This window comes from Cornus florida, unplaced genomic scaffold, assembly GCF_030987335.1.
Source record: "Cornus florida cultivar Cherokee Brave unplaced genomic scaffold, ASM3098733v1 CherokeeBrave_3.0.0_Hap2_Chr01, whole genome shotgun sequence".
NCBI classification, from domain to species: domain Eukaryota; kingdom Viridiplantae; phylum Streptophyta; class Magnoliopsida; order Cornales; family Cornaceae; genus Cornus; species Cornus florida.
The window spans coordinates 105856833-105869097 of NW_026775571.1; the positions used below are offsets into that span (position 1 = coordinate 105856833).

Below are 12265 nucleotides of genomic sequence, written 5' to 3' on the forward strand. Positions count from 1 at the left end.
TTAGAAGAGCTTGATTTTTGAAGCAGAGACTACCAAACCATTTTTCTAGATGATAGAAAGAAATGTTTTTAAATATTTCCAATGTTCATCAATTGACTTGGAAAAAAGGAGGACGTCATCAATGTAGACGATAGAGAAGTGACTGTGAGGATTGAAAATATCATTCATAATATTTTGGAATTCACTTGGAGCATATATATATATATCTTATGGTTTTTTAGGCCAAAATTGTTTTCAAAATTATGAAATAATTTTGAAATTGTGTAGTTTGTCTAATAGTCTCACTGAATCACTTTTAACTTTAGGATGCATTAAAGTATGTTTTTAATAGGATGCATTAAGGAATGGAGAAATTATTAGACGGTCCAAATTCATAGACACTTGGTGGATTAATTCAATTTAAACTCTTTGATTGAGAATAAAACTCCACAAAAGCGTATTAATTTATTATAAATAAATGTCAACAACAGTCTGAATTTAACTTGGGAGCATGGTTTGTCTGAATTCTTTGTTTTGATAATTTTGTTATAAAACTCGGGAGCATAAGTCCAATTTTCACATTCATTTGCGTGGTGTAATGGGTTTGCGCAGTGTAAATCGGCCAAACCAACCAATTCATGAAAGTGTATAATGATATTGGATCTTTGAGAATTGATTATGAATCAGCCAATACTGTCCGTGGCTGATCGGTTATGCTGGAGGAGTTATTTTGCGCCCAAACAGTTTTTCTCATTATTGAGGACTGAGTCGTGATCGGTGATATTTGAGGAGCCCTAAATCCTAGGCGCTTCGAGCGTAGAAAGCGTGAGCTAAAAGGCAAGCAACAACATTATTACTCTTTATTTTGTGTCCCAAACTTTTTTTAAAGTCAGATATTTTTAACATTAAAATATATATATATATATATATAAAAGAGGTGCTGTACCCATTTTATCCTAAGTACATACTCTATTTGTCCTGTAAAAAGTATCCACCATTTTATTTTTTACAGTTTTAAAATAATTATTTCAATTCAAAATCTATTATATTATTTTTTTTTAATATTCTTGATTTACCCTTCTTTCTTTGAAGTTATAAAAGCTTTCTTTAAAAATTCATTTGAATGGTATATTTGAAAATTCATTTTCTATCATTATAATAATAAATAAATAAAAATTACTGGCTTAAAAAGTTAGGTTCCAAAAAACAGGACAATTTTTTTGAGATGGAGGGAATGTAAAATTTGAAAAAAAAAAAAAAAATTGTTTGGAAAAGAACAATATGCTATTATATATTTAAAATTTCGTATCAAATGGCATCGGTTTGGTTAGATGAAAATTAATAGTGAAAAATGAAAGTAAAGTGACTGAAATAAAAATAATTTTTTCATTTTTTTATCTGATTAACATGATTTTTTTTAAAAAAATAATTATGAGAAACTATTAGTATATTGTTTGAATAGTATGAAATTTATTTAGAATAAAAGAAAGGGTAGCAGTATTAATTCATTTTTTTTTTCAAGAAATCATATTTTCTTTTTTAAGAAAAAATTATGAGGAAGTTAGGTTGTGATGGAAAGTAATTTTGTTTCAAAAAAATAATTTCTTTTTATGCTAACTAAATTTCTATTTCCTTTCATTTCCTTTTTTATTATTTCCATCTACATGTACCAAAGTAACCAAACCAAACCTTACATAAATTACATACTTTTGTAGTATTATTTTCCATGCTTTTTTTTTTTTAACTAAACTTAACCATTACCTTTGACTAACTAGAATAGTTTTATTTTAACCTATTTGAGTTTTTTTTTTTAGGTAAATGATTCTAAGTGAGTTGCTGACAATCCTACTACATTATGCATTCCGACTTTTCACACAAAATATTTATTTATTTATAAGTAATGCTAATATAAGAGCCATCTTACGACAAGAGGTATGAGTTTTCGATGTTTAATTAAAAGGATTGAGACAAATTTTTTTAGATGTGTATGAAATAAAATAAATTTTTTAATTTATTAATTAAATAAAAGAGCTCACCACGACTCAATCCACCAATTAAACCACTAGGTCATCCTAGATTCAGGAAATTATTTATTACTCAAGATTCAACAGTATGTTAAGTTTTTCTGGTTCATAGTGCTCTTTATTTGGAGAGAGTCCCAAAGCAGTTAGCAAAAGCAAAGACAACTATTCAAATGGGTTTCAGTCTGTCATAAAGCAGCATAAACTGTTCAAACAGTTGGACCCATTTAGCATATACTATGTCATGTTCAAAATTCGTGACAAATTCAGAGGGAGATCCAAACATGGGAACACATGTTCGGACAGTTAAACGTTGTGCTTATTGAGATACTCTGTAAAGCTCATTTTGTGTGATGTTTTTTTGAAACTATAAAATTATTATCATCACTTATTCACATGTGTAAGAAGAGTGACGGAAATCCAAACACAAAAACACATTTTCGAAACACATTTTTTGAAAGTAAGACGTTCTACCCATTAAACAACTGGGTAAAGCATTTTGTGTTATTTTTTAGAACGATAAAATTAATACCATCACTTAGACGTATGTATAAGAAGAGTGAGGATTATTGGATCCTCTGGAGTACTTCAATAGAAATTGAAAAAGTCTAATTTACAACTAACGATTCATTTACGGAGAAATGTGAAAAGGATTAAAATCTATCATTTAGTTGTATATATATATATATATATATAAATCACAGTACAATGCAAAATTTTTGATATGAGAGTCATGAGCATTATTATGCAATTTTTGATATATAAATTGCATAATAATGCTTCTTTAATCATCACAAGCATGTCTCATGACTCTCATATCAAAAATTTTGCATTGTACTGTGATTTTTATTTATACTGAAATTAACTAGTGCACTTGTGTGAAAAGTAATAATTAGTGGTAAAGTTGGGATACGCAATTCAGAAAGAATAGAATTATTCAACCTAATTGAAGCATACAATATTTGAGGAACATTTATAAGTGGTACTTGTCTAATGCACACCTTAATATATGATGTTTTAAGAGGCACCAAGTCAAGTGATTTACTCATTTGGGATTAAATTTTTTAATTATTTATTTATTTATTGTAAATAATTGTATATTGTGTTTGGAAAGTACTAAATCGGTATTTTGGAATTAGAATAAAAAATTAATTAATTAAAATTCTAAACTAAATTTTTCCAATTCTAATTTCTAACTTTAAGATACCAATTCATTGCTCTAAACCTGTTCAGTTTTTTAATTACATAAAAAATTTAACTTCCTCAAATTATTCCAAAAAATACAAAAAAAAATACAATTTCAATTATGAAAACACTATTATCAATTTTTTTATTGACTTTGTAAAACTTCTCCGGTCACCACACCAAGGGACTACACACACTAAATCATGTGGAGTATTGGTACTTAAGTTAGGAACGAGAGCGAATTCAAGAACGAGAGTGGAAGAGTGGCAACATTATGTCATAAATAGTGAGAATTTGAGAAAGAATATATGTAGACCGTGAGAGCGGGAGTGAGAGTGCGTTCGAAGTGTGAAAGCGACACCTATTAAGAAAGGTTGTGTAACTTAGATTAGGACTGTTCTTGGCCTAAAGGTGAAAATACATCACAATAATAAAAGAGCAAAAAAATGTAAAAAAAAATCCAATCCGTTTTATACACCCATTATGCTGCTGAAAAAATATATAATAAGCCGGTGTGCACTGAGTACATAATTACGTACAGCACAAAGTTACAAGCGCTTACGATAAATTTTATCCTTACGTTTATGATAGTTGTACGTTGAATGTACATAGAAGTTATTTGGAGGTTATTTGGCGTACGTTTTAAAGTTCAAGAATGATATTTTTTCTTCTACCAGGAATATCTACAATAAAATTGACACTTTAGAGAGCAGGATTCTACAATTTGTCCCAATATACTAGATGTGTAACACACACACACACATATCTGTCAATATAGAGATGGATAAAGAAATAAAATTATATAAGAAATTAAAGCATCCACATGGCCTCGCTGGACAAACATATAACAATTACTTTCAAAAGACTCATATCGGTTAAAAATAGAAGTTTCTTAATAAAGTTGGTATTAACGTTTTGGACGTTGGCATTAATGTATTGTTTAAAGATGCTCTGAAACAGATTTTTAGCAAGGCTAATGAGTGTGTTTGAAGCCAAAGGACCCCACATGGTATTAGTCAGGGCTTGCTTTCGGAGTAGCCATTAATTACCCATGGTTGAGTTTTTCAAGTTCTTGACATGTGGGTCTTTCACTTTGATGGTGGCGTTTTCACACTACTATTAATATGATGATGAGGTGTTGAAAACAGACACAGTGATTCTTCACTTTGTGCTCTCCTTTTTCTTTTCTTTATTGGGTAGGAGTGGTTTTGGCCTCTCATGTGGTATATGATTTGAATTTTGGAATCTTCTGGTGGTTGAAGAAGGCAGTGGTTTGTGTCAGAAACACTCTGGGTAGGGTTTCTTTAGGCCCAGAAAATTGAAGGGGTTGACCTAATTTTGGTGTCTGATTAGGCAATTTTAGTTTCTAGTAGAATGGGTTTGAACTGAGATTCGATTATGTTTTGAAGTGGGTATGTCCTATTGGAGTGGTTTTTAGGGTTTTGCTGGATATTCTGTTAGATTAAAGGCAGATTTGCCCCAAATTGGAGTTTTTGGAAGTGCGTTTCTGCAATTTTGGGTTATTTAAAAGAAGGGTTTTGCATTTTGTGGTTTTTCTAGGATTTCACTGATTCTGGTTTAGGAATTAGGTACTGGGTTTTGGGTCGTTTGGTCTCGATAGTCGGAGATTTAAGGGCACAAAAGTGGTGGATTTGGGTTTCTGGTTTTGCACTGCCTTGGTTTGGGACAGTAACTAGCGCATTGTTCCAAACTAAGGAGTTTATTTGGTCGAACTGAGGGTTTTGGGTGTGATAGAAGTATATTACCGAGTTTGGTTTACTTGAAGATCTTGCTATTGAAGTTTAACTGCACATAGCATTTTTGCAAAAATGGCTTGTATGAAGTTGGGATCCAAAACTGACGCATTCCAAAGGCAAGGACAGGCCTGGTATGTTCCTGATCTTTGCAATTCAAAATCCTCTCTGAGATCTATAATTAATGGAGTTCATGGTATTATTATCTTCTATCTTGTAAACCTGAAAGTCAAAGGATCTTTCTTCAAATTTCCCATCGATTCCCCTGTTTTACTTTTTTGCCTTTGGTTTTTCCCACTTTTTCTGGGTGTTTGCACTGTTTGTGGAGGCATCTGCGCTCACACAGTATTTGAGCCTTATGTTGTCCTAGAGTGTGTGATGGCTTAGAGAAGTGGAATTCATCTATAGATTTCTAATTTTAAGAACTCTCTTAAAATTGCAAATATATGGAATTTCATAGCAGTGTTTGGAACTTTTGTTTTAGATTCACCCAACTCTGCGTTATTCACTGCTTGCCAACATACCTTTAAAGTCAAGTGTTTCCCACCATTGTCAAGATATACTGATAGTTATTTTGACTTGAGCACTTGTATCAAACTACAAATCAATTCTTATAATTAAAACCTTTATTTTTTCGGCCATTTCCCAGAAGAAGATTTACCGATCTTTATAACCTCGTTTCTTCAACCCTATATATGCTGCATACTTATAAGGTAATGAACCTTACTAATACGGAGTATTTGTTTTCCTGAATCTCTAACCCTGTAATTTTGACTGTTTGTTTGTGAAAAATAATTGTAGGTTTTGTACTACTGGCCTTCCAAGTGATATTGTTGTTGAAGTTGGGGAGATGTCCTTCCATCTCCACAAGGTAATCATTCTTTTTACCAAATATATGTTCACTTATAGTTCACTCTGTTATTCACTTGATTACATTTAACTATTGATACTTTACCTCAACTGTTGGAATATAATATTTTGTTTTGTTTTTTGCTTTTCCCTTCTTTTTATTTGTGTGTAATTGCATAAATCAGACAAAAATACTAATAAATCATAAATTTTTTGACATGGTTGTTGAAGGTAAACCTTGTTGCATTTCCTGTTAACTACCACTGCATTGTTTCTTGGTGTCTTGTGTGGAAGATGGGTGAGAGGTAGTAATCACATGATTTGTAGCACTATTATAAAGCATGTTGTAGTTATTCTGTTTTTTCAATATGATTGCTCTCATTCATACTCTACAATCTTATATTCTAAAAGCTTGTAGTTATTGGGAAGGAGAGTTGTCAGGACCATTTAGCAGTACTCCAAATTTAATATTAAGAATACTCTAATGTAAGACTTTGACCAGTTATCTTGCAATTCAGCTGATAGCACTGCTGTCAGCCTGACTGTCAAACCAGTTACAGATCTACCATTCAGGATCCAAACCCTAGCAATGAGACCTGGATATGAAATGATTGAGCTCTAATTTAGTCAGATCGGATCTGATGTTGAATCAAATAAGTTATTTGAACACCGATTTACCTTTTTTCTATTCTTTCTATGGAGACTTGTATCAACTATGCTACCACTTACATGCATGTATATTTTGTAGGTATACAAATAAGAAGCAGAAAAACCACCATATTGATCAAACTGTTACCCATAGTAATCAAAATTTTTCGCTTCACACATTCTACCTATTGTTTCGTACCCGTTATGTTTTGGACTGTTTTGCAGTATTTGGCTGATTGTTCCATTAGAGATTTTCTAGGTGCATTGGCCCATTTTGTTAGAAATATGCTTGATTTTTATTTTCTATTTTGGGTACTTTTGAGATATCTAAATGTAATTTTCATAATAAAAAAGTTATCTTCCTAATATCTAACAAAATGGAGGGTCTCTCACTGCTTCGCGTAGCTGAAGTTACTATCAATATTGAACTCTCAGCTTTATGAACTTTTATTAGATGTGACCGTGTTCATCTCTTATGAGATTCCATCCACTGTAATTCTTTTTTTCACCCCCTCCCCATCACTATATTAGTGGCTTCATTTGGTCTCCTGTTTGTTACTTGTTAACTCTTATACAGTATACGAGTATAAAAAATTATTAGATTCGCATGATATATTGTTTAAATTTGAATTGAAATTCCACAAGAAGTTTATTAATTTTAGTGCAAATTTTGGAAACACAATGATAAGTAAAAATCATGAAGTTGGTTATTCAAACAAAAACGTGTTTTCATCATTTGGTGTAACCACTAAGAAAATAGTTTAAATTAAAGCATTGGTGAATTACTTATATATAAAAAAATAAAAAATAAATAAATAAAGCATCAAGTAAATTGTTGTTATCATATATTTATTATTCAAAATAAGCACACACATGTGCATATATTCACAAAAATGCTGTAAAAAGAAATGTTCGTACACAGAGAGAGTTGAGATTGAGGGTTGCTCTCATATTTATTGCCAAGAAACTCTATATTGTTATGATTTTTGACACAATGCAGGCCCCCATCATTCCCTTACTAATACTTGGTATGCTAGCTTAATCCTAAGCATCCAGTCAATGACACTTTTCTTTTCATTATTATCCTATGCAGTTCCCTTTGCTTTCTAGAAGCGGTGTTATGGAAAGATTGATTGCAGATGCATCTAAAGGAGAAGAGGGCTGTGTCATCTATCTCCCTGACATCCCAGGTGGGGCTAAAACGTTTGAACTTGTAGCCAAATTCTGCTACGGGGTGAAACTGGAACTTACTGCCACAAATGTCGCGTGTCTACGTTGTGCTGCTGAGCATCTTGAGATGACTGAAGAGTATGGAGAGGGCAATCTAATTTCACAGACCGAAGTCTTTCTCAATCAAATAGTCCTTCGAAATTGGAAAGACTCTTTGAAAGCGCTTCAAACCTGTGATGATATTCTCCCCCATGCTGAAGAACTCCATATTACAAAGAGGTGCATCGAGTCCTTAGCTGTGAAAGCAAGTACTGACCCGAATCTGTTCGGGTGGCCAGTCGTGGAGCATGGAGGGCCGTTGCAGAGCCCTGGTGGGAGTGTCTTATGGAATGGCATAAGCACAGGGGCTAGGCCAAAAAATTCAAGTTCAGATTGGTGGTATGAAGATGCATCGGCTCTAAGTTTGCCTCTTTACAAGCGGTTAATTTTGGCAATGGAATCTCGTGGTATTAATCAGGAGATTGTTGCCGGGTCTCTCACTTTCTATGCAAAAAAGTACCTGCCAGGACTGAATCGGCGTCAGGGTGCCAGTGAGTCTAGCAACCGTCTGGTGCCGGTGGGTTTGGGTGCCCCACCATCCGAAGAAGATCAGAAGCTTTTACTTGAAGAGATGGATAGGTTACTTCCACTGCAGAAGGGCCTAGTCTCAACGAAGTTCCTCTTTGGCCTACTTCGAACAGCCATGATTCTTCGAGCAAGCCCCTCTTACATATCAAACTTAGAGAAGAGGATAGGGATGCAACTTGATCAGGCAACTCTTGAAGATCTCTTGATGCCCAACTTCTCTTATTCCATGGAGACTCTTTACAATGTTGAGTGTGTGCATCGTATACTCGAGCACTTTTTGGCCATGGATCAGGCGACTGGTGGGGCATCTCCATGTTCAGTTGATGATGGTCAATTGATGGGATCACCTTCTTTGACTCCAATCACGATGGTAGCCAAGCTGATTGATGGGTACCTAGCAGAGGTTGCCCCTGATATTAATTTGAAGCTCCCCAAATTTCAATCTCTTGCCGCTGCTGTACCTGATTATGGCAGGCCCTTGGATGATGGTCTTTATCGTGCAATTGACATTTATCTGAAGGTAAAATAAATTAACTGCTGTATGGAAACTGGAAAGGCTGGGCATGGGTAGCTTATAAGATTAGGTTATTATTCGTGTTGCATTTTTGCTCCAGCAATGAAATTTTAAGTTTTTGAAGGTTCTAGCATTTAAGCTTTAGAACCAAACACCTGAACCTATAAACAAGTTTACGCGGTGATTCAGGGATATTTGATTTATTAATCATGATATTTTATGAATTTAACTGATATTCTAACTGCAACCGGCTCAAACCTCACTTTTATTCTTTGTGTGAACCCGAAACCACTCAGAGACAATGGAAAGGTTTAAAAGCAGTTTCACCAAGAATTAGGTTGGGCTGGTTGTGTTCAAGTTTAGGAAAATTGTTGTCATGTTACTTACCCTGTAATCTTTCCTGCATGGAAAATTGCAACTCCTTATATTCTGCTTCTTGAAGCAAATGAATTTCACTAAAAAATCATATTATGGGCTTTTAGTAAGTGAGAAAACAATTAAAAAAAAAAAAACCATTATATTGAGCACATTTTCTTATCTTACCTTGAGCTTATTGACTTTCCTATTGTTTTCCAATTTGCAGTCGCACCCATGGTTGGCAGAATCAGATAGAGAAGAACTCTGCAGATTGATGGACTGCCAGAAGCTCTCCTTGGAAGCTTGCACCCATGCCGCGCAGAACGAGAGGCTGCCCCTAAGAGTAATAGTCCAAGTTCTCTTCTTTGAGCAGCTTCAGCTTAGGACCTCCATCGCTGGCTGCTTCCTGGTCTCAGACAATCTTGACGGTTCAAGACAGTTAAGAAGTGGCTTGGCCACATCTAACGAGGGAGGCTGGACCACAGCCGTGAGGGAGAATCAGGTTTTGAAGGTGGGGATGGATAATATGAGGATGCGGGTTTCTGAACTCGAGAAAGAGTGCTCAAACATGAGGCAGGAGATTGAGAAGCTGGGTCGAGTAAAAGGCTCTAGCAAATGGAATGTGTCGAAGAAGTTTGGGTTTAACATGAAGTCTCAGATGTGCAGTGCTCAAGAGGGGTCTGTTAGCAACCAGAATGACAGTAGTGGAAAGGTTGAGAAGACAAAAGACAAGCATGGGAAACACAAGAAAAATTTGTCTCCTGATGGGTAAGAACTTTTTTAGTTTGGTTTTTATTTTAGCCGTTTTTCCAAGTTCTCATTGTTTGTATCTCCACTTCTCCTTCCTTATTCTTCAAAAAAAAAAAATTCGATCTCCATGTTTCTGTGCCATATTTGTTATTATGTATTTTCTTCTTCTTCATCCCAACCTTGTAATGCAGACGAACTATGTAGGCATCGTGTAATTTGTTCGTAACAGTACTGAAGGACTGATTCTCTCTCCCTCTCATTTGCTGCTTCTCCCAGAATTACAGTAAGGGCATGTTTGTTTAGAGGCTTTGTTTAGGACATTGGAGTAATTTTCTGAGCTTCACTTGGAACTACCAGAAACGTTTTATTGGCAAATTTTGCATGAGCTCCAAAATATGTGTTGTGAAAGCAAGTGCAACAAACACCGTCTTGAGTCGAAATTAGTATTCACCATGTAAATTTTTGCATGTATGTGAAAAGTCGTCGTCGTATAGGTAGAAGGTATGAAAAATACATGTTACAATGTAGCATCTGTGGGAGGGAGACTACAAATGTTAGTGCTCTGAATCTGGTATTCATGTAACATTGATTTGGTGCTCTTTTATGGATTCGATTGCTATTCAAAAACAGTATTAACATAAATAAGGATTAAGCTTTTTACGTACCTGTACCTGTACCTGCTATATGGTAAGGGTGTGGTTGTAAAAAACAATTTATATGATAATTATTAGCCACTTGTTATGGTACCACCTTCTTCGTATGTTATAAAGCAATTTAACTTAAATTTTTCCTTTTCCACTTACAGAAAGGGCAAAAAGAAGAAATACTAAATACTAAAATAAATAATAAATAAAAAACCGAAAAAAGAAAAGAAAAAGAAATAACCTCTTTTCTCTTCGAGTCTCTTTCTTTATAAATGTAAGTGGAAAAAAAAAAAAGAGTCATTTTTCGCATCCAATGCACCTTAATCCATCTGCTTAAAAAATTGGCCTGCCTGAATGATTATGATTATTATTATTATTATTATTATTATTATTATTATTATTATTATTTTGTTTCTTTTCTTGTTCTGTACAAAAACCGAGAGGCTTTCTTGGCAACCTATATCTCAATTCCATATATATATATATTTATTTATTTATTTATTTATTTGCAGCCACTGTTCATGGATTGTCTATCCTAAATAACTCAATTACTAGTATAGTTCTGCTTCCATAATTCCACTCGATTATCTATTTATTTGTTTGTTTTTTTTGGGGTTGGTGAATTCCTGTCTCAAATTAGAATAAAGGGGGCTTATATTCGCATTTCCCTACCCTACTAAGCCGCTCCATTTTCTTATTTTATAAAATAAAATTATAAAAAAATCTTTAAACCGCAACGAAAAAAAAAAAAAAAGGTTAATGTCCTATTTGCCCTTCTCTCGGGCCAGGATTCCTTTCATATTCTCTTACGTTTTCTCTCCCCCTCTACCAGCAATATAACATTCATATTTACCCCCTAAAAAACAAAAAAAATTAAATAAAAAAATAACATAACATTCATGCAATGATACAATTCATCTCATATATATATATATATGGAGATATTTAATCACCTATTGTGTCAACATACATTAATTAGGTAGATTTGAAATAGATCTAATTTTCTGCTTGTGTCACAAATTTCTCCTAATATTTCTTACCCAATATTTCTTATACTATATGAGTTTCTGACTTTCCCTTTTCTCATATGACCCATGTAACAAAAATACAAATTTTTAATTTAGAGTGGCGAGAGGCAGTGGTATTCAACTCATTCACAAAAGAAAAGAACACAATACTTATACTAATTTTGGGCAAGTTGAACCAAAAAAAAAAAAAAAGTGTCTAATATTTGTTGGGCGTGATGTGCGTGCTTGAGTATCTCCAAAAAAAAAAAACATACGAATATACACGAATACAAATCATTTAATTGCAATCCGAGTCCGAGAATTGCTTTATTCCACCAAGTTCTCCTCTTCACCGACACCGACATGGATTCTTTTTCTCACTCTACAAGTTGTACAAGGGAAGAACCTGTGGGAGAGAATGTGCAAATAGTAAGGGTAATTATGGGAGTGAAAATTGTAATAATCAAATATTGTGCGAGTTAGGAATGTTTTTGTAATTCCATTTAAAAAGAGGAGTGTGCGCTCCCTCAAAATTCATGTTGAAAAAGCCACTTTTAATGGAAAATCACATTCGTGCTGCCCCGTGGTAATAAAAATAAAAAAATGCCTTATGCTATGGTTGGCAGGAAGGAAAATATAAGGGTGAAAATAAAATAAAAAGAAATGAAGAGATTGTATAAACAAATAAATGATAATAGAAAGAATGAGTCATCCTTCCTCCTTTATAAATTTTCATCCACCAAAATATAGGCGAAAGATA

The 12265-nt window shown here is 33.7% G+C and overlaps 1 protein-coding gene across 3 annotated transcripts; it reads left to right on the forward strand.

Moving 5' to 3' along the window:
* Window positions 1–4234: 4234 nt before the first annotated feature.
* Window positions 4235–10578, forward strand: LOC132311939 (BTB/POZ domain-containing protein At1g30440). 3 transcript variants are annotated; one of them, XM_059810120.1, is made up of 6 exons: window positions 4236–5073; window positions 5589–5652; window positions 5741–5810; window positions 7530–8753; window positions 9331–9872; window positions 10131–10578. In XM_059810120.1, exons 3-6 carry the CDS (start codon window positions 5790–5792, stop codon window positions 10168–10170), a joined length of 1827 nt encoding a protein of 608 aa, XP_059666103.1. In that variant the 5' UTR covers window positions 4236–5073; window positions 5589–5652; window positions 5741–5789; the 3' UTR covers window positions 10171–10578. The 3 variants fall into 3 exon arrangements, with proteins under 3 accessions (XP_059666082.1, XP_059666103.1, XP_059666094.1); XM_059810099.1 differs by lacking the exon at window positions 5589–5652 and having other exon boundaries at window positions 4235–5073; XM_059810111.1 differs by lacking the exon at window positions 5589–5652 and having other exon boundaries at window positions 10046–10156.
* The last annotated feature ends 1687 nt before the right edge of the window (window positions 10579–12265 follow it).